Source organism: Podarcis tiliguerta (assembly GCF_965153285.1).
Source record: "Podarcis tiliguerta genome assembly, chromosome: 4".
NCBI classification, from domain to species: domain Eukaryota; kingdom Metazoa; phylum Chordata; class Lepidosauria; order Squamata; family Lacertidae; genus Podarcis; species Podarcis tiliguerta.
The window spans coordinates 52,886,901-52,909,333 of NC_139537.1; the positions used below are offsets into that span (position 1 = coordinate 52,886,901).

Below are 22,433 nucleotides of genomic sequence, written 5' to 3' on the forward strand. Positions count from 1 at the left end.
CTGATTCTTCTAGACCTGTCAGCAGCCTTCGACATGGTCGATCACGAACTCCTGGACCACCGCCTTGCCGACGTGGGGATCCAGGGCACAGTCCTTCAATGGCTGCGCTCGTTTCTCTCTGGTCGGGGACAGAGGGTGGCGCTTGGGGGGGAATTGTCTTCGCGCCACTCCCTGGTGTGTGGAGTGCCTCAGGGTGCGATTCTCTCTCCGATGCTTTTTAACATCTTTATGCGCCCCCTCGCCCAGCTTGTCCGGAGTTTTGGGCTGGGCTGCCATCAGTATGCTGATGACACCCAACTCTATCTGTTGATGGATGGCCATCCTGACTCGGCCCCAGACACACTGACCAGATGCCTGGAAGCTGTGGCTGGATGGTTTCGTGGGAGCCGGTTGAAGTTAAATCCTTCGAAGACAGAGGTCCTCTGGCTGGGACGGGGCGATATGGGATTGAGGGGGCAACTCCCATCTCTTGCGGGGGTGCAACTAGTGCCAGCATCGTCCGTTAAGAGTTTGGGTGTAATCTTCGATACCTCCCTCTCTATGGAGGCGCAGATTACAGCTATAACAAAGGCGGCTTTTTTCATCTCCGCCAAGCTAAGCAGTTGGCTCCTTATCTCTCTCGCCCTGACCTAGCCACTGTGATCCACGCGACGGTCACCTCCAGACTGGATTATTGTAACTCGCTCTACGTGGGGCTGCCCTTGAGACTGACCCAGAAACTCCAACGGGTGCAGAATGCCGCAGCGAGACTCCTTATGGGGTCGTCACTGCGAGATCACATTCATCCAGTACTATATCAGCTGCACTGGCTCCCGGTGGAGTACAGGATCAGGTTTAAGGTGCTGGTTTTAACCTTTAAAGCCCTATACGGCCTAGGACCCTCGTACCTGCGGGACCGCCTCTCCTGGTATGCCCCACAGAGAAACCTACGGTCTGCAAATAAAAACATCCTGAAGGTCCCAGGCCTCAGAGAGGTTAGGCTGGCCTCAACTAGAGCCAGAGCTTTCTCGGCTGTGGCACCAATCTGGTGGAACGCTCTGTCACAAGAGACTAGGGCCCTGCGGGACTTGACATCTTTCCGCAGGGCCTGTAAGACAGAGCTGTTCCACCAGGCCTTTGGTCAGGGCGCAGCCTGACCCCCTCCTCTGGCAATCTGCACAGGGTCCTGCTTGCTGGTTGCCATCAATTTGTTTCTGATTGATTTTATGGTGAAAAGTTTTTAGAATGTCGGATTGTTTTTATTGTTGTTAGCCGCCCTGAGCCCGGCTTTGGCTGGGGAGGGCGGGGTATAAATAAAATTTATTATTATTATTATTATTATTTCAAATTCCAGCAGCACCCTATGTGAGTCCAAAATTCAGTGCCCCTCAGCTCTTGCCTTCTGTTCTGCTCAATTCACTGTGCCATAGTTGTGGCACCTTTTGGTGACCCCTACTGTGGTGCCCAGTGTGGCGAAACTAGCTGTGCTGCCCTAAATCTGCCTCTGAAGGCAGCTTTCTATATACAAATGTCAGTGAAGAGACACATGGGAAACAGCCGCCAAGAATTGGATTCCAGCTCTGGTAATCAGCCCTGAGAAAGTAACAGAAGTGCATTGGGACCAGAGATGCCCCATCAAAAGAGAGAACTGCTCTTTACAGAGAAAATACCAGAAAGGGGTCACTGAATGTCATGGTTGTTGTACACTAAAAAAAAACCCTCTCTAGGTACACAGAAGTATATTCATCTGTAAACTGTATTTCAAAGGGAGGAAATCCCGAATGGCCTGATGAGGGCTGGCTTCCAGGATCTGTGGAAGGTTGGGGGAAATTGAGACCTGGAACATAGTGGGTGTCTGTTGAAGTGTTTGTGTGGCAGGATTTAGAGTGGGGAAGGGAATTGACTTGCAAGAGTCTCTATCAGTTTACAATATCCTGGAGAGCACTACTGGGGTCTTGAGAAGATGACTTCCATTCATTTCACAAATACAGAAAAGAAAGAAAAGTGGCTTTTTAAAAAAGAAGGTACAGAAACCAAAACAAATTGCAATGCATGTTCATTCAGTGTTCAGTTCTAAATCAATGAAGTATCTCTTGTTTCAGGCTGGAATCCATACAGCACAATTCTAGCTTGGCTCTGGGATTTACAGTCAGTGCACTGCATATTTCTTGAACTTTTGCTGTCAGCAGAAGATTCCCACCACCAACTGCTTTTACAGTGGCCCAGATTATATTTTCTGCTGTGAAGGTTCTTGCCCAGTAACTAGTCTTTCTAGTGCAGAGCTTTCCAAACTGTGTGTTGCGACACGTTAGTGTGTCAGCTGCAGTGTGTAGGTGTGTCGCACTGACTACGCTCCTCCCGGAGCTGGAAAGGGTTAGTTTAACCCATGGGTAGGCAAACTAAGGCCCGGGGGCCAAATCCGGCCCAATCTCCTTCTAAATCCAGCTCGTGGACGGTCCAGGAACCAGTGTGTTTTTACATGAGTAGAATGTGTTCTTTTATTTAAAATGCATCTCTGGGTTATTTGTGGGGCCTGCCTGGTGTTTTTACATGAGTAGAATGTGTCCTTTTATTTAAAATGTATCTCTGGGTTATTTGTGGGGCATAGGAATTCGTTCATTTTTTCCCTTCAAAATATAGTCCGGCCCCCCACAAGGTCTGAGGAACAGTGGACTGGCCCCCTGCTGAAAAAGTTTCCTGACCCCTGGTTAACCTCTGGTTTGCTAGTAAAACTGAATTGCTGTTTTGCAAAATGGTGCATGTTCAAAAAGTGCGTCACCAACTTGAAAAGTTTGGAAAGCTCTGATCTAGCTTTTCTAAAGCCACGTGGCATATTAAGCTTTGAAATAAAATGGAGAAAATAATACAAAAGACTTTGCAGCTGTGAAATGAAGAATATAGCCTAGTTAATTCAATTACTGGGCTGGGAATCTCCATCATGCACCTAGTGCATGCAACGTGTGAGACAGATGTGTCATGCTATTACTTCTATGCATGGATGACTGATTTCATACATGTGCCTCTGCACCCACCTCACATGTTACATGACAACGGGGAAGGGAATGTGTTTGATTCACCAAACAAAGAGATCCCTTCCTCTAGTAAGTATCTGAATCAACTTCATATTTCTAGGAACCACAGGTTTCCCTGGTAGCCTTTCAAAGCAGCCTCAGGAAGAAGAGTAATAATAAAGTCATGGCACGGTAGAATTGGAAGATATCACAAGGGTCATCTAGTCCAACCCCCTGCAATGCAGGAAACTTAACATGTGGTAATGATTGACAGTCTGCTTAAAAGAGGGCTTTCCACAACTACTGATATTCCCCTGGTATCTGCAGCCACTGACAGGGTTATTTTGGCAATGTCTAGAACATTCTTTTTGTGTGCAGGGTAATAGCTAGGCCCAGCCAGCTAACTGAGTGTGCTCTAGAATCTGCTTCAGAACCACCAGAAAAGTGCAGGGAGTTTGCAGCACACACTTAGGGGGTCACTGGCAGACATACAGCCTTGGATTTTTTTTTTTGTTTGTTCTCTGAGAGTAGGAAATCTGAAATCAACTGGATTAGATAAACATGGTTGGCTCTAAGAAATGGGTTCACCGTCAGGCTGTCAGCTGAGAAAGCTTGGCCGATCAGTTTTAGTGACAAATTTGGCAAGCCCATAAATCCAGGCTGAATTTGAAATGTCTGTCGGAACTTAAACCCACATGAGGGGGAAATGTTTCAGAAAAGGTTATTAGGCATGAAGCCTCAAAAATGCACAATAACAAGATATTCTGGAAACCAGATTGTTTAAGAAGTAACCCTCAATTTATGTATCTGAAGAATGTATCTGAAGAAGTGTGCGTGCACACGAAAGCTCATACCAATAACTAACTTAGTTGGTCTCTAAGGTGCTACTGGAAGGTAGGTATGTATGTATGTATGTATGTATGTATTTATTCGTTTCGTTTCCTCAATTTATTGTTTGCCCATCATTATGATGGATGGTGTATCTGTGTTTTTTTGTGGGGAAAGGATTTGTATACTGCCAGGACTCCTAGGGTTGCAGTGTGACTATGTGTGCTTTGCGCCAGAGCAGAGCTATTTCATACATAGTACAATGCCCCTCCACACACAGAGACAAGGGAAAATCACGTCTGCCACTCAGTGAATACTTATTGGGAACTGTGGCTGAATCCAGTGCCTGGGGATTATATCTGGATAATACATATGCATCAGGTTCATACATTATGTTTACAGGAATATGCAAAGAATTTTATAAATACACTTTAAAATGTAATATGTAAAGGAGCCCTTAGGACTTATCCATTAGAGAAAATGTGCCTAATTTCCCTCTCTCTACCATTTTATTTCTCTTCATATTTTTTGAAACTGAGATGTTAATTTATTGAGTAGCTATTGTTCAGCCAAGAGGGAAATCCTCACTCCCTGAACTCCATTAGATTTCCATATCAAGTTGACACCAGGCTTACTGCATTTTAATTGCAATTGTCAAAACTTTTGTTAAAGCCATCCCTTCACATTCCTGATAACTTGGTTTTTAAAAAGAGCTTGAAGGATGTACCAAGCTGAAATCTGCAAAGGAGTAGGGGAATCTATGGGTGGAATTGTCTCGTTCCACTTTGCAGAGCTTTGGCAGAGAGTGAAGTCAATTTGCCAAAACTCACAAGTGAACATAGAAGCCAGAGTGGCCTCCATGAGTCACTGCATTGATGATCTCTGATGGAGAAAGGGATTGATAAAACACTCTGGACTGGGATTCAAGGGGGTCTAGTGCAGGACAGGGGCCATAGTAGATCCCTGTCTCCTACGGAGGGATGGAAGACCAACCCCCCTGCTCTTCCCTGCACCAGAGGCCTGTTTATTTCACACCCCACCTCTCAGGCTTAAGCTCCCCACAGGCCTGCCTGCACCCCACCAGTTACACCCAGTTGCAACAATCCCCACCACCCCCAGGGCCTCCTCCAGCCACCACATTCTCTTCAGGCCTGACATAGCTCTTCTCCTTCTTGTTTGTGTTTGGCATGGTCGACTAGCCGGGTGGCTAGGGGTCCACCAGCCTGGAGAGTTGCAGCCTCCCATGGCAGGGATGGTGGCATTGGTGATATCCCCATTGTCTTGCTCCCCCTTGCTGGCCTGGCTCCCCCCCCCCCCCACTCGGACCTTGCTCAAGACTCTTCCCTTTTCCCCACACCCTGCCTTCTCTGACTCCCAGGAGCGGCAGCAAAGGAGGTGGTGGAGAAGAAGCGGGAGGGGTAAGAAAAGCAGGCAGCCTCAGTCAGCAACTCTCCCATCCCCTTGCTTCCCCCAACCGTAAAACCATTTCCAGTTAGCATACCTCAACCAAAAGGGAACTCAGGACTCTGCATGACAAAGTGAGAAGCTGTGATGGTTTAAAGGCTTTTGTGACGGTCCCGGCATTTTCGGGGCAGTTGGATACTATGCAACTGAGTCAATAGAATTGCCTTGCTACTTTATGATTCCTGATTAGTGAGGGTCACTGATGTCATTTGCATAGCAAGCATTGTCCTCACTCTGAATAGGCTTAATTTCCTCCTGCTGAACTCAGCAAATACCTAAATCTGATTGGCTACATAGGATTATTACACTTTCATGTCCAATACATGGTCCTGATTAGGTGGAGAGGAATTGAGTAAAGCAACGACAACAGAAAAGGGAAAAGAGTGAGAGAGAGGCAATTAAGCGCCAGCAAAAGGTGAAAACATGGCGGTCGATAGTAGCAATCACTGTGAAGAACACAGAATAGAGGATTTGGGGTTGCCCACCCTCTAAATCACTATTTTCAAGCCAAAGGAAAACTGAATCTGGAAAATGTTTCATTCAGCCTGAACATATTGTAAATTTCATGTGAAGAAAATGCTGCATGGAGCCTTTGGTATGGTGCCTGACCTTGCTCATGAATCTCAGCTGCTTAAAAAGGCTTGGAAAATTACATTATCCTATACCATCAGTGCTCACTCAATAAATACGGATAAAAAGGGCAGGCAAGAGAAATCCCACAGAGCTCAAGTATTGACTTCTAGCTTTGGCCCAGCAGTGTAACAACTCTCTCTAACTAATGAGCAAGCAGCTCAGAAGGACACGGTGCCCTTTTTGATTCATGTGCTGGTCTTTCGGAGAGCTTATTAATTGTCATTGTTCCCCCCCTTGTGCTTCACAATAAATATTTGTGTGTGCAGTTATGGGAGGGCTGTCTGCTGCCACGTGGGGAAAAGTAAATTAAATTTACTTTCCCCTTTATTGGAATCCTTATTTTGATTATCATGGCAACCCCCAAGCGGAAATGTAAGAAATATAGAAGAGAATAAAAGAGAAGCATGTCAATGTTGTGTAGCCAATCCACTGCTTTCAGAACAATGGTTCCACATACAGTGGTACCTCAGGTTAAGTACTTCATTCGTTCCGGAGGTCTGCACTTAACCTGAAAGTGTTCTTAACCTGAAGCACCACTTTAGCTAATGGGGCCTTCTGCTGCTGCCGCGCCGGCGGAGCACGATTTCTGTTCTTATCCTGAAGCAAAGTTCTTAACCTGAAGCACTATTTCTGGGTGAGCGGAGTCTGTAACCTGAAGCGTATGTAACCTGAAGCATATGTAACCCGAGGTACCACTGTATTACGTTTCACAATAACAATTGCTTATCATCACAACATGTGAGCAATGCTTTAAATGTAACTCTTTAGTCAATAATGGTGATAGCGAGAAGAGTCTCGAGTATTTTCAAATTTAGCACAACCCCCTACTCATAAAACTGGTGTGTGTGGGAGGGGAAAGGATCTCAGTAACAGTAACATTAACAACATGCCTTGGAGGGCAGATCTTAATAATTTTCCATATATCAGGATACAGGCTAGTTGGGGAAAACAACATGGCATTTACCCTGGAGTTGACATTAGGGTAAAGTGATGCCTCCCCCACAAAAATAGAACAGGGAAGCAGAAGTCTTTGCCTGCCACTTGATGGCAAACCCCAACAAACCATTAAAAAAACTTTTTTTATAAAAAAAAATACATCCTGCCTATCTTTTCTTTTTAAGGACGAAACAATAATTTGTCCCATTCATTTGAAAGCTGTAACCATGGCATTAAAAGCACTGATGTAAGATAGGTTCCATTATTATCATTATCATAATTATAGCAAATATGAGGCACAACTTGCATTTGGGAATTTTTTTAAAAACTATAGACTTTGCCTTGCAAGGAAAATGTACCTCCTAAGATCCCTCTTAAGCATGCTCAATTTCCTTTTGCAATTTTTAACAGACCATGTTCTCATTTTGGAAAAGTTGCAAGCCAGGGGGAGAGTGCTTGCTGAAATGAAAGCAATGTCTTCTCACCCCAGGCAAGAGGCTATTTGCAAGTCTGCTGCAGAGGCGATTGTATCAAGAAACAAGGGCAGAAATAAGCCCAACAAGCTAAGGTCTGAGCCATCACACCTCTATTGCATATGCTCAGAGCACACATTTCAGTCTTCACACAGTGATGGCACACTCAAAAGCAATCCTGGGGGAACATTTTTTCCTGTCAGGTGCTGCATTCCCACCAGGGGACACATGCCTGGATGCATTGGGGACATAGTCACAAAAAAATAGGTGTACCACCCCTTCTCTCTCCTTTTCTATTTCTCTCTTTCCATTGCGCCCCTTTGCTCTCCTTGCCACCTACATGAAGTGAGGTCAAGGGCCACATGTGCCCATTTGCCCACAGGTTGCCCAGGGTTTCCATATGATGCCTCATTCCAGCCACAGTCACAATGTGTAGACTGCACCATGCCTGGCAAAGAGAGCGGACAGCCCCAGGAGGAGGCTGAGGGTGGTGTGTAAACTGTTTGTGGCCCCATCTCCACTATACATTTAATGCCATATCATACCACTTTACACAGCCATGGCTTAGGCCCAGGGAATCCTGGGAACTGAAGTTTGTTGAGGCTGCTTTTAGGAGGCCCCTATTCCCCTCAGAGCTACAATTATCAGAATGCTCTGGAACTGTAGTTCTGTGAGGGGAATAGGGGCCTCCTAAGAACTCTCAGTGCCCTTAACAAACTCCACTTCCCATGATTCTCTGAGGGGAAGCCTTTGCTCTTTATAAAGTGAGATGATTTGGCTTTGAATGCATAGTGCAGATGGGGCCTGTGCTTGGTGCCAGAATGACACAATGACCAGCTCTGAACATTGTGGCCACAGTGAAAGTTAATTGTCACATGGAGGCAGCTTCCCACATGATCCTTGTTAATATGTTCTCTAGCTTTTACAGCATTGCTCCTTAAATAGCATAGTTTACAGGGGATGTTCTGTTTCTTTTAATGGGCTTTGGATTTGATCCATAATAAGAAGCACCTTTTAAAATGTTGGCCAACGTTGATTTATAGCTAACTAAAAAGCTTTTTTAGATTAAATAAAATGTTTTCACCACACAGCACTGTGTACATTAATCTCCACGGAATGCATTTAAAGTGTGCTCCTATTTAAAACACCCTTTCCCCGCTTCTTTCAGCAACATGGCCGGGCAAGACTATTCATACCACACTTTGTAAATTTGATGCCAATGTTAATTTAATTTCTCCCTTTATTTGGCTTTACAAAATTCTAGAGAATGAGGTGAAAGTAGCGTAGGGCTTGGGTATTCAACAAAACCAAAACAGGCCAAGAAAAGTGTTAAGGACCTGTTTAAATATAGCCAAAACTGGAGAAGGAGGAAATTATATCTGACAGTATAATCGGGGGCTGTCAGGTGCCCAGGTTGGCAGCTGACAACAAATTATTTGAGATGCGTTTGGCATAAATTGGGAATCACAGGTGGGCAGAGTGTTGTTGCTGGACTAGATGGGCCATTGGCCTGATCCTGCAGGCTCATCTAACATTCTTACCATTGCTCAACGAAGCAGCTGATTTTTTGGGAGAAGCAATGCATTTATATCAGTCTAGATGGCACAGCCACAGTTGGAATAATGTGCACAGTTCTTTTTTACTGTTCTTTATTCATTTCTATACTGCCCTTCTACTTCCTCATGGCTTACTGCAGAAGTTGAAAACTACATAAGACAAATGGACAATGTAGTACTGAAAATAGACTTTCCCCATAACCAGTGAGAAAAACTAGACCAGACTAGTTATGAAACCAGTAGCAACATCTTATAAAGAATTATTGGTACAGTTCTGGAAAAGCCCACCAGGATAAAAAATGTATTCACAGCCCACCCAAAAGTGTCTGGAATGGGGTGTAGTGAACCTCTTTGGAAGCCACATCAAATCCTGGGTTTTGCAGCTTCCAGGTACCCACCCTCCATGACACTGATGGCAGGGAAGGAAACCTCTGAGTTGGACTGGGGTTCTCATGGTGGTTGTAGCAGAGAGGAAGCAATTGTTGTGCTATTCTGTCTCAGGCCATTTGTAATTTTAAAGAGCCAAGGCAGCATGTTAGCGTCAAATAGATAGCAACTGAAGCTGGCGAAAGACTAGAATTTGTGACGTTCTGCCTGTCCCACCTAAAGGGGAAAATGATGTGGCAGAGCATGATCAGGAAAAGGCAACCAAAATGATTGAGGGTTTCCAGTACCTTCCATAAAAGGAAAGGCTGAAGCATTTGGAGCTTTTTAGTTTAGAAAAAAGATGACTAACAAGGAACATGAAAGAGGTTTTGAAATTAGTTATGGTGTGGATAAAGTAAACAGAGAGTGGCCTGGCCATGGCATATTTCACACTGCTGGGTGGGGAACAGGACTAGGCTCCTGGCCTGGGCACCCCACCCTATTGCTCTTGCCCAGCATTGTTGGGGATGTGCTAAGCAGGTGGCCACAGGGAGGAGAAGCACCTGGTTTTAGGCCAATCTTCAAGCAAGAGGGCAGATCTTGGAAGGGGTGGACTGGAGGCAGAAGCTCCTAAGGCTTCAATTCATCTTGATTGGAACAAGTTGCTCACTAGGAGCTGTCCATAGTGCTACAAGCACAAGTTTCCCTTGCTGTCTTAGTAGCCTTGCTTCCATGTCTTGTACAGTGTACGCTACAGCAGGGATCGTTGGACTTGAAGCCTCCAGGGTCTAACCCTGCCCCACAACCCTTAGATCCATCAAGTGTAGTCTGCTGCAAAATAAATATGCTTAGAACAAAAGAATTCTGAGTCTAGGGATTTGTTTTGAGCACTAGAAATAAGCAGAGCTCACAGTCTTTCCATGCAAACCCCCCCTCCTAGTTACCCCCCCTCCCAACTTTCTTACTTTGGCAGTATGAATTAGGGGTGGAGGATGGTGTTACCATTGTTTAACAAATGGGAATCGTAAGTCCTTGCTTATCTCCTTCCAAACACCCAGAGATCCTATTCTATCTTACACTCATCGCTGAGCTACAGACAGATCATAACACTCTCCTCCATAATATTTATATCATTGGTAGATTGGCAATAGATTCAGAATGGACAGAAACACTATTCATGCAGCACATAATGTAATTACAGAATTTGCTGCCACAAGATGTGCGGATGGGTACTAGTTAGGTGGGTTTAAAAGGATGCTGGATACCAGCAATTAGTCATTGCCCTTAAATAGAACCTCTAACTTCAAATGCACTTCTGGAAACAGGATTCAACACTATCCAGTAGGGTTCTTCTTCTTCTTTTTCATAGATACATTTTCCTAGGAGTCCATAGAATAACAATTTCCAAGGGAAATAAAGACATAATTGTTCAGCATTGTTAATCTACTGATTGCCTCTCCTTCTCGATAGAACAAAAAGGCAATATTTATAGATTCATGTCAAAGGAGCACATATATTTCTAATTAGGCTGAAGTACTTTCACTTAGATTATGAGCCAATCATACCTGACTAGTTCCAGTATCCTTTGGCACTCTGAATACATGGACCGTGATGACACATGACTGTTTAAGTTAACTGTTCTGAATATTTAACAACAAGCATTTTCTAAATGAAAGAGGATTTGAGAGAGGTGAAAAATGCCACAACCCCCACCCTTTCTTTACCCCTTTTTGTGTAGTGTTCTTAGCTTCCATCTTTTCCTGTTCTTCAGCTTTGACAGATTTTTTTTAAACGCCTTTTTCGTAAGTCAGTCATAGGTCACATTGGCAATGCACTACCTTGGCATCACACATCCAACCAGATTTGATTATTTGACAGTGCCATCCGATCACTCAGATTGGACTACATGATGGCAGCACAAAGCCACATCAAAGTTAGGTCAATCCATTGGAAGAGGAAACATTTTTACCCCACTTCTTAGCTCCCTGACAGATTGGTAAAATGGGCTTGCATTTTGCTAGCTGTAACTTTTTGTGTGTGAATTGTGCTCTTTATATTTGCTTGAAGTTTTATCATTGGGTTGCTTCAGTTCACTTCAGCATACCATTTGCCAGTTCTGCTGGCACAAATGCTAACTGTATTGGAAAAGTGCCCGTCTTCTACCAACTATACTTCAGAGAAATTGTTTCTCAGCTATTGATTATTCTAGGTTGGTGCTGTGACATAGTGACTTTGTGCTGTCTCTACCTACCATTTTGTGGAAATATGGCTAACTGAACTGAGTCCACAAGGAATCGTCCATTACCTTGACAAAACAAAACATCAATATAATATTGTGTTTTGTTTTGTTTGTTTGTTTGCTGGCTCCCATGTAAATGCTTTGTGGAGTCCAGTCTTATACTTCTACACTATGACCATTCATTTCAAAAGGTCTTTAGCAGGATCAGATCTTATGTTATCAAGCCAGGCTTCAACGTTTAAGGCCCTGTATAATGAAAAAACCAAAGAAATGGCATATCTGCCATTCTCTGCTGGTAATTGTCTAGATAATATATAATTACATGTTTAATTACCCCTGTTTAAAGATCTCATTGAGGGTTAAATTATATCACTTGTGGCTGGTGCCATCCACAGGGGATTACAGTCAAATAAGATATGAAGATACAAAGTGTTTCATTAGCAGCTAATTGAATTACCTGGGTACACAATAATCCTCTCAAATTGTCATCATCATCTGTTGAAGATGGAGTCAGAGCATCATGCAACTCTCCTCTGTCCTGCAAATTGTGTACAAATGGGACTTTCAGCTTACACTTTCCTTTAGGCAAATACTGTGCTCCAGTCCTCTAAGTTTCTTGAGTGATGTGTTTGCTTTCAATTCCTTGAACGTAGGGCATCCGTCTTAACGAAATGCCAGTCTGTGTTGGTTCCTTATGTAATACGTCCTTGTGTAGATCCTAGGATCTTTTCAATTCAACCCATGCAGTTGGATTTTAGTGGAGGGACATTGGAATTGGACTGTTAGTGTTTTTCTTTCTTTCTCTCACACTCATGCTGACTCTGTGATAATGACATACAGCAATGGTAAGATGCAGGCTTATTATTCTGGCCATGTTAAAATTTCTAATGTCATTGCAGAGAAGCAATAAATTCCCGGTTGAGCAGATCTGAATTAGCATTTAAAAAGCTAAACATTTTTCACCATGTCAATTGTTTTGGGATGGGGATCATTATGCCTCTATTGGGCTGTTTTAAAATGTAATATTATACATTGATTTCATGACTACTTTTATTTCTCATTTTTATGCTTATATTCTTCACTGGTATGTGTGTTTATATATAATCCCTGCTCTCTCATTGTTACAACTGGGAAGAAAAGATTAGCCAGATACTTCAAAGAGTTGAACTGAAATAACATTCTAAATCTCAGAACAGAGCAACCATCCTACTGTACATTTATCAAAATTTAATTCTGCACATGAGATAAGAATACAGCACTGCCCAAGTAAGGCCAAGCAAAAGGGGATTTAGATTGACTAACAGCAGTCGTCTCCTTGATCAAAGTGTAATTTGGAGCTTAATAGCAGGAAGTTCTATTATTTCCCTTTTTTGGTAGTTATATCAAATCATTCTACTTGATGCTAATGGATAATGTGAATATGCTCTGGTCACCAAATCCTTTCACCTAGGGAAATTGCTTGGTCACATTAAAAGCTTTGAGCAAAGTCCAACTGGTACATTTACTGAGTTTTCTTGCCCAAGTCCTACGGAGTAGATCAAGTTTCTAGGGACATTGTCACATTGGACCTTAGCAGTCTTTGCAGCCCTCTGGGTGACATGGATGCTACATCACTAAATGTGCAATCCTGCATATGCCTACTCAGAAGTAAGTCTGCTGTGTTTGGTGGGACTTACTCATGCATAAGTGTATGTAGGATTGCAGCCATAGGTTACAAATGTTTTGAAAGCATGGAACCCACAGAAATAAATGAATGCTAAATCCAATTTCATCATTTCCTTGACTGGAGCATTTCCTTGAAGATTTCTATGTGGTTCCTAAATGTCCTGGTGATTAATATCATGAGAGAAGTAAGCTGTTCGCTTTAGCAATGTAAGGAATACATTCCTTTCCCTATTATTTTTCCAAAGATCTCATGCAAATACTACACGTTTTCCTCTACTGGGAGATGTGACTATCTATCTATGAGGTTGAAAAGGTCTCTTAAAAAGAATTACAGGCTCAGACCCAAGCACAGGCTACACTGTCCTGTTGATTTCAGTGAGAGAGCTGCTCAGTCAAATTAAAAGCGTAAAGTTCACCAGATTTGAGCACTTCTTGCATATGTCCTAGTCAACAGATCAAGTTCTCAAGTTTCTCTCACTGAAATCAATGGGACATAAGAGAAGTGCTTGACTGGCTAGATCACATCCCAAATTCACCTGTAGAGGCTTATTTATAGATGGAGGAGAGGGATTCTATGTGCAGCAGCCTATGAAAATTGGCACTGGAACTTTGGTGAAGAACATGAGGAAGACAAAAATATCATGACCGAAGCACAGGTCTAAGGTATCAGTCACAATGTATAATGAATCTCATGCATTTTACATCTGTCTAGCCAAAGGAGCTCCACCTTGTGTACATGGTCAGTGCCATGTCGGACAATGTATGGGACAAAAGATGGCAAATAATCTTTATTGCTCAAAGGACTGTATTGTCTTACGCACGTTTTTGAACCAATCCAGACCAGTTACTGTAATTCTATCCTTCAGCTATAGTAAGTTGAAATTTGAGTAGGACAAATGATCTAGTAGTGTAATTTCATCTCTCCAATGTTTGTTTCTCTAAAACAAACCTTTGGAAAGCTTGCTTAAACACAGGCACACATAAAAGCACAGATTATTTTGTATTCATGACTCTAGAGAGGAATGGTGAATGCTTTTCATTTACCAATATTGCCATCATTCATTTGAGCTCCAGCTTAAAGAGTAAATCAAGAAATTAGCTGAAGGCTTGGTCATGAGTAATTACACTCACACTGCATATCTCAGGAGTTTGCTCGCCATCCATCCATCCCCCTTTTATTGATTGTGCTGTACAGAAACACATTATAAAGCAAATATATTTGGTCTGCAGCTAGACCGAATAGCTCATTTACTTCCACAGTTATATCATTTGAAATAGGGTGCTGGGGTGATGAAATGATGCCAACTGATTTGGCTATGATCTACATTTTAGTTTGCTTCAGCAGCTCTAAATATGTTGTTATTATTGCATGAATAAATAAGAGGTTTGTTTCCTAAAGAAGATACATTTTTTTATGGTACAGCCTTCTCAGACATGCAAAATGCTTTCTTTTCACCTGCATGATGAAACCTTTATTTCCTTGGACCTTAGGAACAAACATAAAAAAATGTGTCAGGATATGGTTTGGCAGAATCAGATAGTTTTTATTTGCCCTTAGAGAATGGTTTTTGTGTGTCAAATTTGGGCAAGCAAAACATTTGAGAAATAATCGTGGCAGTAAAATGGCTAGATTGGTCTGGAGGCTGAGTAGGGATTACAGCACAAGCTAGAATTGAGGGTTTAATGAGTAGATCAATAGGCAGTGAAGATGCTAACTGAAAATTCTCTCTCTCTCTCTCTCTCTCTCACACACACACACACACACGAGGTTAGTCCATTAGGGTGAGTAGTGAATTGGCCCACCCACCTTAATTTGCCCTCAGTCAACATCCACCTGTCTGATTTCTCCTTACAGCCATTCCATGAGGTGGCACTGTTTGCCAGTTTAGCGTTGCCCTTGAAGAAGGCAGGAGGGAGGAGGATATGGGCAAAACAAGAATGTGTCTGTCATTGGCTCTGGCTCCACCTATTGTTGATCTCCCTGCCACCCACGCTGCCAGCCCCAAAAGACAGAAACCACCATTGTCAATTCAGAATTTTAGGTGTTTAGGAAAGCTCTAAAGACCTGCTTTCTCTGGAGTTGTTTTGTTCTCCTGCAAATGGGCTCTGCTGTAGTTGTGTAATGCATTTTAGTAGTTGTGTGTGTGTGTTGGATGTTTGTTGTTTTTATGGCTGGCTTTTATTAAATATTTTATTAAATATTTTATTATATTTTATATTATTAGAGAACTACATGGAGAAGCATCCCTTTACCCTTAATGGCACCCTAGAAGCATTTTGAGCAAATAGACTGGCACTACTTGGCACTGCACATAAGAATGGGGGGGAAAAGGTTCAACAAGCTGTGAAAGGTTGTATTGTCAACCCCAGAGCTGATTAAATGTGTCTCCTTGAAATGTCTACTTTAGACAGGTTTGGAGGAAAAATGAGCTTTGCTGCTGTGTTCATGCTGGTCAAGGGGCATTTTTCACAACAGCAGCATCCATCCATTAAACACATGCTGCAATTTCAGTAACATGTTCAGAGTGTTGCTTTATTGCCCTAAATGTTTGCTTGTGGAATTCCTTCTAAAAGAATACCTGGGAGTGTGCTGTGTAAATCTGAATTGTGTAACTCTTCCCTCTACCATCACCATATACACATGTACATAACTATTGTCAGGGATTACAATTGTAATCCAATCCTATGCACTTTTACATAAGAGTAAACTCAGTTGAACTCATTGGGACTACTTCTAAGTAAACATGCGTAGGATTATACTGCACGTATTACTTATAAGCAGAGTCACGTTAAGGAAATTGGAACATATACTGAGAATGTACACCAGAAATATATAGTATATACTAGTAGAGGGTTTTGATTGATGTGATAAATTTTGGTTAATGCGCTTTTTTAAAAAAAAGAAGGTGTCAAAGAAGTTGAAAATGTGCCCAAGGAGGAATACCTGAATGCCTTATCAGTTAATTTGCCATTAGATTGAATTGTGCAGGAAGATTATACAATGAAAATCAGAGATTTTCCTAAGAACACGTCTCATTTAAAAACAAAATAAATCTCACTAACTAAATAAACCGTGCTCTTCTTCCGCACCTGGTTCTTCTTCTACACTTCCTGTTTCTTCTGTCTGAAATGTGTGTCAAGTTGGGGTGACCTTTATTTGTTTTTTGTTTTGGCACAGATGGGGAGAAGAAAGTTCCAGAGGACTTTGATATAGACATGGATGCACCAGAGACAGAGAAAGCTGCAGTGGCGATACAGTCTCAGTTCAGGAAATTCCAGAAGAAAAAGGACGGGTCCAAATCTTAGTCTCTACCTCACAGTTCCCACCATCACCACTTCCTGGTCTGTCAGGAAATGAAAAAAGAAATAAATCTAGATGCATGTACAGAAATTCCCACTATTTAAAAGTCCATCGGCGGGTATTGAAACAAGTATGCTTGTTGCGTGACTTCATCTGTATGTTTATCTCCAATCTCAATTCTTCTGCAACTCACCATTTCCCTTGATGTTCAAATAAAACGTTAGGATGAAGTTGCTTTAACTTGTCAGCCTTGATCTGTCTTTTTATATTAATCCAGCAAGCCCAGTACTACAAATTAAAAACAGCCCAGATGCCTATTTTCCTCTTCACTTAAAGCTCGGAGACATAAACACAGCACCTTATGTTATCAACTTATTTTTGCTGAGGAATGAGAGCATAAACTCTCAGTTCACCTTACCTTGTTTGGTGTATCCAGATGCCAGCCATATGTGACAATGGACAATATTTTCCCTTAATGAGGTGAATGTGCAGAATGCCATAGTGAGCTGGGTGGTGTGGAAGGGAATGTAGAGGGAGGGGGCTCTGTGTAGATTTGAGGGATATGTCACTGTCTTAGGGAAGAAGATGGATACACCAAAAGTATTTAATTTATTCTCAGAGAATCGAAGGATCAATGTGTCCCTAAGAAACAACATAATATCAACACAGTTGCTCTCCAGAGGGCACACCAATAGTTTCCGTATGCTGGTAGAACATAGTGCAGGACTACTGGAATCAATCTGGGTTCCGCTTCATCTTTTCCCATCCCAATCTGCACTGTGACAACACGCTAACCACTAGAGATTTCCTCTCAATACCCTGTTGACATCTGCAAGCCTAGATAAGCCCCCGCCCCCCCCCCATATACTTGTTACATAAGCTCTATATATCCAAGGCCATAACACTTCAAGGTTATCAGCACTGTGGACTTAAACCGGTTGTAGCAGTCATACCCTCTTCCTGGAAAACGCAGTTTGGGGTGACACAGAGATGCTCAAGGATTCTCAGTACTTTCACAAAACTAAAATTTGCAAGATTCCTTGGGAAAGGTCTTTGCTGTTAACTGGTGTAAGTTTACTGGTATAATAGATACACCCAAACAGATGTAGGACCTGCATTAGACCAAGTTGGACCATCTGATTCAGTACTGTTTAAATGGTCAGTGGCTCTCCAAGGTTTCAGACGGGACAGTCCCAGCTCTACCTGGAGATGCCAGGGGTTGAGCCTAGGACCTTGTGCATATAGAACATGTGCTCTACGGCTGATCCATCGCCCTCCCACTGCTTTTGGAGTTCTTTGCCTTAGAACATTCACCAGCTTGGCAGCAATGTGCCTCCAGTCAAATGATCACCACCTATTCCACTTAATGACAAATCATTCTTCCCAGCTCCCAATAAGATGTCAATCACACAACTTCTGGTCTAAAAAGTTATAGAAAGGCAATGATGTTGTGATACTTAAAAATACGACTACTTTAACATTTTAAAACAATGTCTGGATCTCTTTCCAAAGGCATAAATATTTATTTAAATCAGATCGATATCCTGAATATTACTTCATACTTACAAATAGATGCAAGGAAAAAAATATTTATTTATTTGATAGACACACCAGTCAAGGTGGCTTGCAACAACTCGATTGCAATGTCACAACTGTCACAATGTCACAATATTTAGACAAGATACTGCTACATTCAATATAATACAATAAAATTATGCCCAATATTCTACATGTACAACAGATCAATATAGAGAAATGGGAACTTCTAGTTTGAAAATAGAGCTATGGAGATGGTTTATTTCTAGAATTATTGACTTTGACAGTTATATTGCCATAACAGCAGTCAGAAGCCATTCAATGTGAAAAGTGGGGCATATCAAGTTAATAGAAAGCTGTCCTATAATGCTTGCCATTTACTGAATTTCTCCTGCATTTAAATGCAGACTCACAGATTACTTGGCAGATATCAAAGGTGAGCCAATAAAAAAATATATATATCAGCACAACCTTATATGCTTGATATTTAGCAGTAACCTTTCCTTTTTGGGTGGGATCACATAATGAAAGGCAGCAGAAAAGGGATGGTGTCATGCATTCCCAGCGTCTGTCAGTCACAAGATGCTGGTGTGGCTGCATTGACACAAGCCACTGTGTTGCCTTATGTCAAGGGTCAGCAAACATTTCCATCAGGGAGCTAGTCCACTGCCCCTCAGACCTTGCGGGGGTGCAGACTATATTTTGGAAAAAAAAATATGAACGAATTCCTATGCCCTACAAATAACCCAGAGATGCATTTTAAATAAAAGGACACATTCTACTCATGTAAAAACACGCTGATTCCCGGACCGTCCTCAGGCCAGATTTAGAAGGCAATTGGGCTGGATCTGGCCCCCAGGCCTTAGTTTGCCTACCCATGCCTTGTGTCCTATGCATTTCTGACTGGGGGTTATAACAGCACCTCTGACGTGACAATAAAATGGCTACTCTGTGTTTCTTTCTGCAAAGCGTAACCTAGAGCAGCTTACCTCCATATAACAATAGGATGAATGCTTTGGTGCACGGTTTAGGTCACTATAATTACAGGAAGGGCCATGCCATCTAAATATGTTTACCTAGTGATTTCAATGGTCCTACAAATTGCAGTGAGGCCAGCATTAGAGCTAAGTATTAAGTAAACAGAGACACTGGTAATCTCACTTTCTCTCTTTAAAGATAGCTATCCAGTCCATTTTCATATACTTGAACATGCGGTGGTGCACATATTTCAAACAAATATAGGTGAATTATTTTTATAGACAACACATTACTTTTCTGAAGCAAATGATAATGATTCAGCTGGGAGTGCCTGTCTGAACCTCCTTCCACCACAAAGGTCAGTAGAGGAGAATGTGGGGACTTGTGATAGTGGGGATTAATATCAAATGACTTTTGAGTGTGGGGAGGCAGTAATGGCTACAGCTGGTGTTGTGACTGGCAGAGGGTTCCGTCTTTTCTTTCTTTTACAACACAAAGGTGTGTGCCACGTGAAGCAGTAGCAGCAGGCCAGCAACTTGAAAATGGAGAAACTCAGCTGAGTTGGTTGTTCTGACCCAGCCCTCTTTTTCACATGTGTTGACTGAGAACCAGGGGACATAACTTGAATAAAACATTTTTGGGGGGGCAAGGAAAACCCACACCACATAACAGATCATATGACATGGCACACACCCAATTTGAATGGCAATGCTCATCAACTTGGGGGGTGGCCCCCTCAAGTATTTTATGGGGGGGCCAAAGGGACCATAGCTGCTTGACGTTGGCTCCTATGCTGAGAATGTACACATTTTACATCACCATGTTTCTCTGAAAACTGCATAGAAGGGGGGCTTCCCATCTCCATATTCTTTGCTGGGCACTGTCACAGTACACAGCCATTCTCAGCTGTATTATGCACTATCTACACTCAAAGTACAGAATAAAAAGAGCCACAGCATTTAGTCCCTCAGAATGGTATCTGGGCCAGACTATACCCCTCACAGCATGTGTTCAGCTGGTGGGTTGTGACACACTAGTGGGTCGTGGCCTGATCCTAGGTGAGTCAAAGCAGGTGCACTACCACTATGCAAAGGTATGGTGAAAGATTAAGAAATGGTCCCAAAATGCATGTTTAGTTTGAAAATGGTTCCTGGGTCTGAAAAGGTTGCAGATACCTGGCATAGAGGATGAGGCGGGCAGATATGTAAGCAACGTAAAGGCCATGGTATGCTAATAAAGCTGGCCCTACCATTAGGCTAGGTGAGGCAATGGCCTTAGGTGGCAGATGCTGGGGAGTGGTGGCAGCTCCCCAGCTGTTCCTCCTGAGCCATTTCTAGTCATTTTTCTCTGCTGGAGGATAGAGCTGTGTATTCCATGTGCCACTGGCTGTTGTCCCCTAACTAGTCTTCTCCCTTCAGGAGGAGAAATTGAGGATGCCATCACATCACATCACATCATCCAGCTGCCAGGCCAGTCAGCTTTTATACATGAAATATTCAGGACTCCATCTTGTTATTCTGAGACAGGGTGAACGATCCAGGAAACTTAATACGAGCTGTGGATGATTTGTTGGTGTTTTAAATGTGGGAAAGAGAATATACCGTAAGTGTTCTATACAGTTTCCCTTCTACACAAGTAGTGAAGACACAGGAGCCAAGTGCTGTATTGAATCTGGCCAATTCTTAGCAGGAGGGTCAACAGCAGAGTGTATGCAGGCATGAGGAAAATTGTGCATAAGGGGCAGGGGTTGTGATTAAATAATGAAGATCCACAAGAGTCTGTCTGATAGCATTCTGGAAGAAACCAAGAACACCTAGTTAACAACAACACCCACTTCCTTTGGCCTGAGAAGAGAGTCCACAGGTTGAAGAAGCTCTCTAAAACCTCCACACGAACAAAAGGCTGGTTTGGAAAGCACAGAGTCTCTCTGATGCTGTAATCCATCCTGTGGTCACCACCACATTTCAAGATTGTGGAGTTGATTACGGCATCAAAGAGATTCTGTGCTTTCCAAACCAGCCTTAAGTTTTACCAAATCTAATCCACTACCTTAAAACACAGGTGAAAGGTGAGATGACCCACAAATTGTATGGAATCATCACCTTACCTTCCAACAAGTTCATCTGAGGGGCCCTGAAACTCTTTCCCCCCCAAACAACAGCGTTACAGCACCCACTTCTATTTTTAAGGTTTCATGGATCAGAGTCCACTTTATCAGACACAATTTTCTATTAGAGATCCATTGACACTGAAAGGATTTCGAGATCAACTCAATACTAACAGATAGCAGCTCCACTGGAGTGTATAGAAATTCCCTTACAGCCAGTTAAGTTTTATTTTTGACAAGAGCAGGATACATTTGTGAACCTAAGCACTGTTTGAAGAGCGTGAGTGTCTGGAACTCAGTCTCAAAAAGGAAAATGATCCCCTGGCATAGTTTAGTTTGCCCCAAAACTGCATTTCCAACATCGCTCTGGCCATCTGTTAAATGTGAATGAAAATCCCTCCTACTTTGCTTCAGTGTAACAGATAATCAGCTAAAGCTTGACTTGGGAGAAAACCAACAACTCTGGAAGTGTTAGGGTTTCCCTTTTTCTGCTGACGTCTGAAGAATTTGTAAGAATTATCCCTTTGCATTTGTAAAATACATGATACAGCCATTTCAAAATCCCAAGCTTAGGCAAAAACCTTCTGGCATCTGTACTCCCCAGATGCCTTGTTTATTTAGCCAATTTCTTTATAAAAAGTCAATAAATATTGGCAACTGTACCTTGAATCCCTACACAAGCAGATGTGCTCCATGTCTTTGAGATGAGGCTTTGGAGATCTGTAAATAACATTTGACTGCTTCATTTCCCCACACATCCAAATGCAGTCACACATTTTTATGCAAAATTATTCAGCCGAGTGTGGGCGTATCCCTGAAGAACTGACTAGTTAATCATTATTGCATCCTTTGACAGTCCTAGACTGCAGGCAGAAAGTAGCATACCACGGGGCAAAGATGGGTTGCAGTAGATTCCCAAAATATTTGTGCAAAAATGTGTGCCTTTCTCTCACACTTATTACAGTGCAAGTCTATTCAGAGGAGGAAGCCCCTGTTCAGTTCAGTGGGTCTTAGTCCCATTTAAGTGCACACAGGTTTGCAACCTGAGGACTAAGCTACACATTACAATCAGTGGAGGCTGGTCCATTAGGGCCAAAGATGCAAATGCGTATGAAAATCTCACCAGAGGGAAGAATTGTGGCATCTTGTTTTTCTTTCATTGATTACAAGTGCTCCCTCTCCCTGTTTGTTATCAGGATCCCAGCATGAAGGGAGGGACAGTTTACCCCTCCCCTTCCCAACTGTGCCACACCAAATATTTCCATGTGTGGCTAAGACTTAAGGGGAAATGTCCCCATTGGCCTTCCTTGTGTGGCAGACTCCCTCACTAAAAATGGGAGTGAGGCAACATAACTGGATCG

At 42.6% G+C, this 22,433-nt stretch overlaps 1 protein-coding gene across 2 annotated transcripts in view; it reads left to right on the plus strand.

Annotated features, from left to right (window-relative positions):
• Positions 1 to 16,686, plus strand: part of PCP4 (Purkinje cell protein 4) — a 61,812-nt gene extending 45,126 nt beyond the window's left edge. For both annotated transcript variants that reach the window (XM_083438800.1, XM_083438801.1), the window contains one exon: positions 16,329 to 16,686. In XM_083438800.1, the coding sequence (XP_083294926.1) occupies positions 16,329 to 16,456 (128 nt within the window). In that variant the 3' untranslated portion in view covers positions 16,457 to 16,686. The remainder of the gene's footprint in view (positions 1 to 16,328) is intronic.
• Positions 16,687 to 22,433: the final 5,747 nt, after the last annotated feature.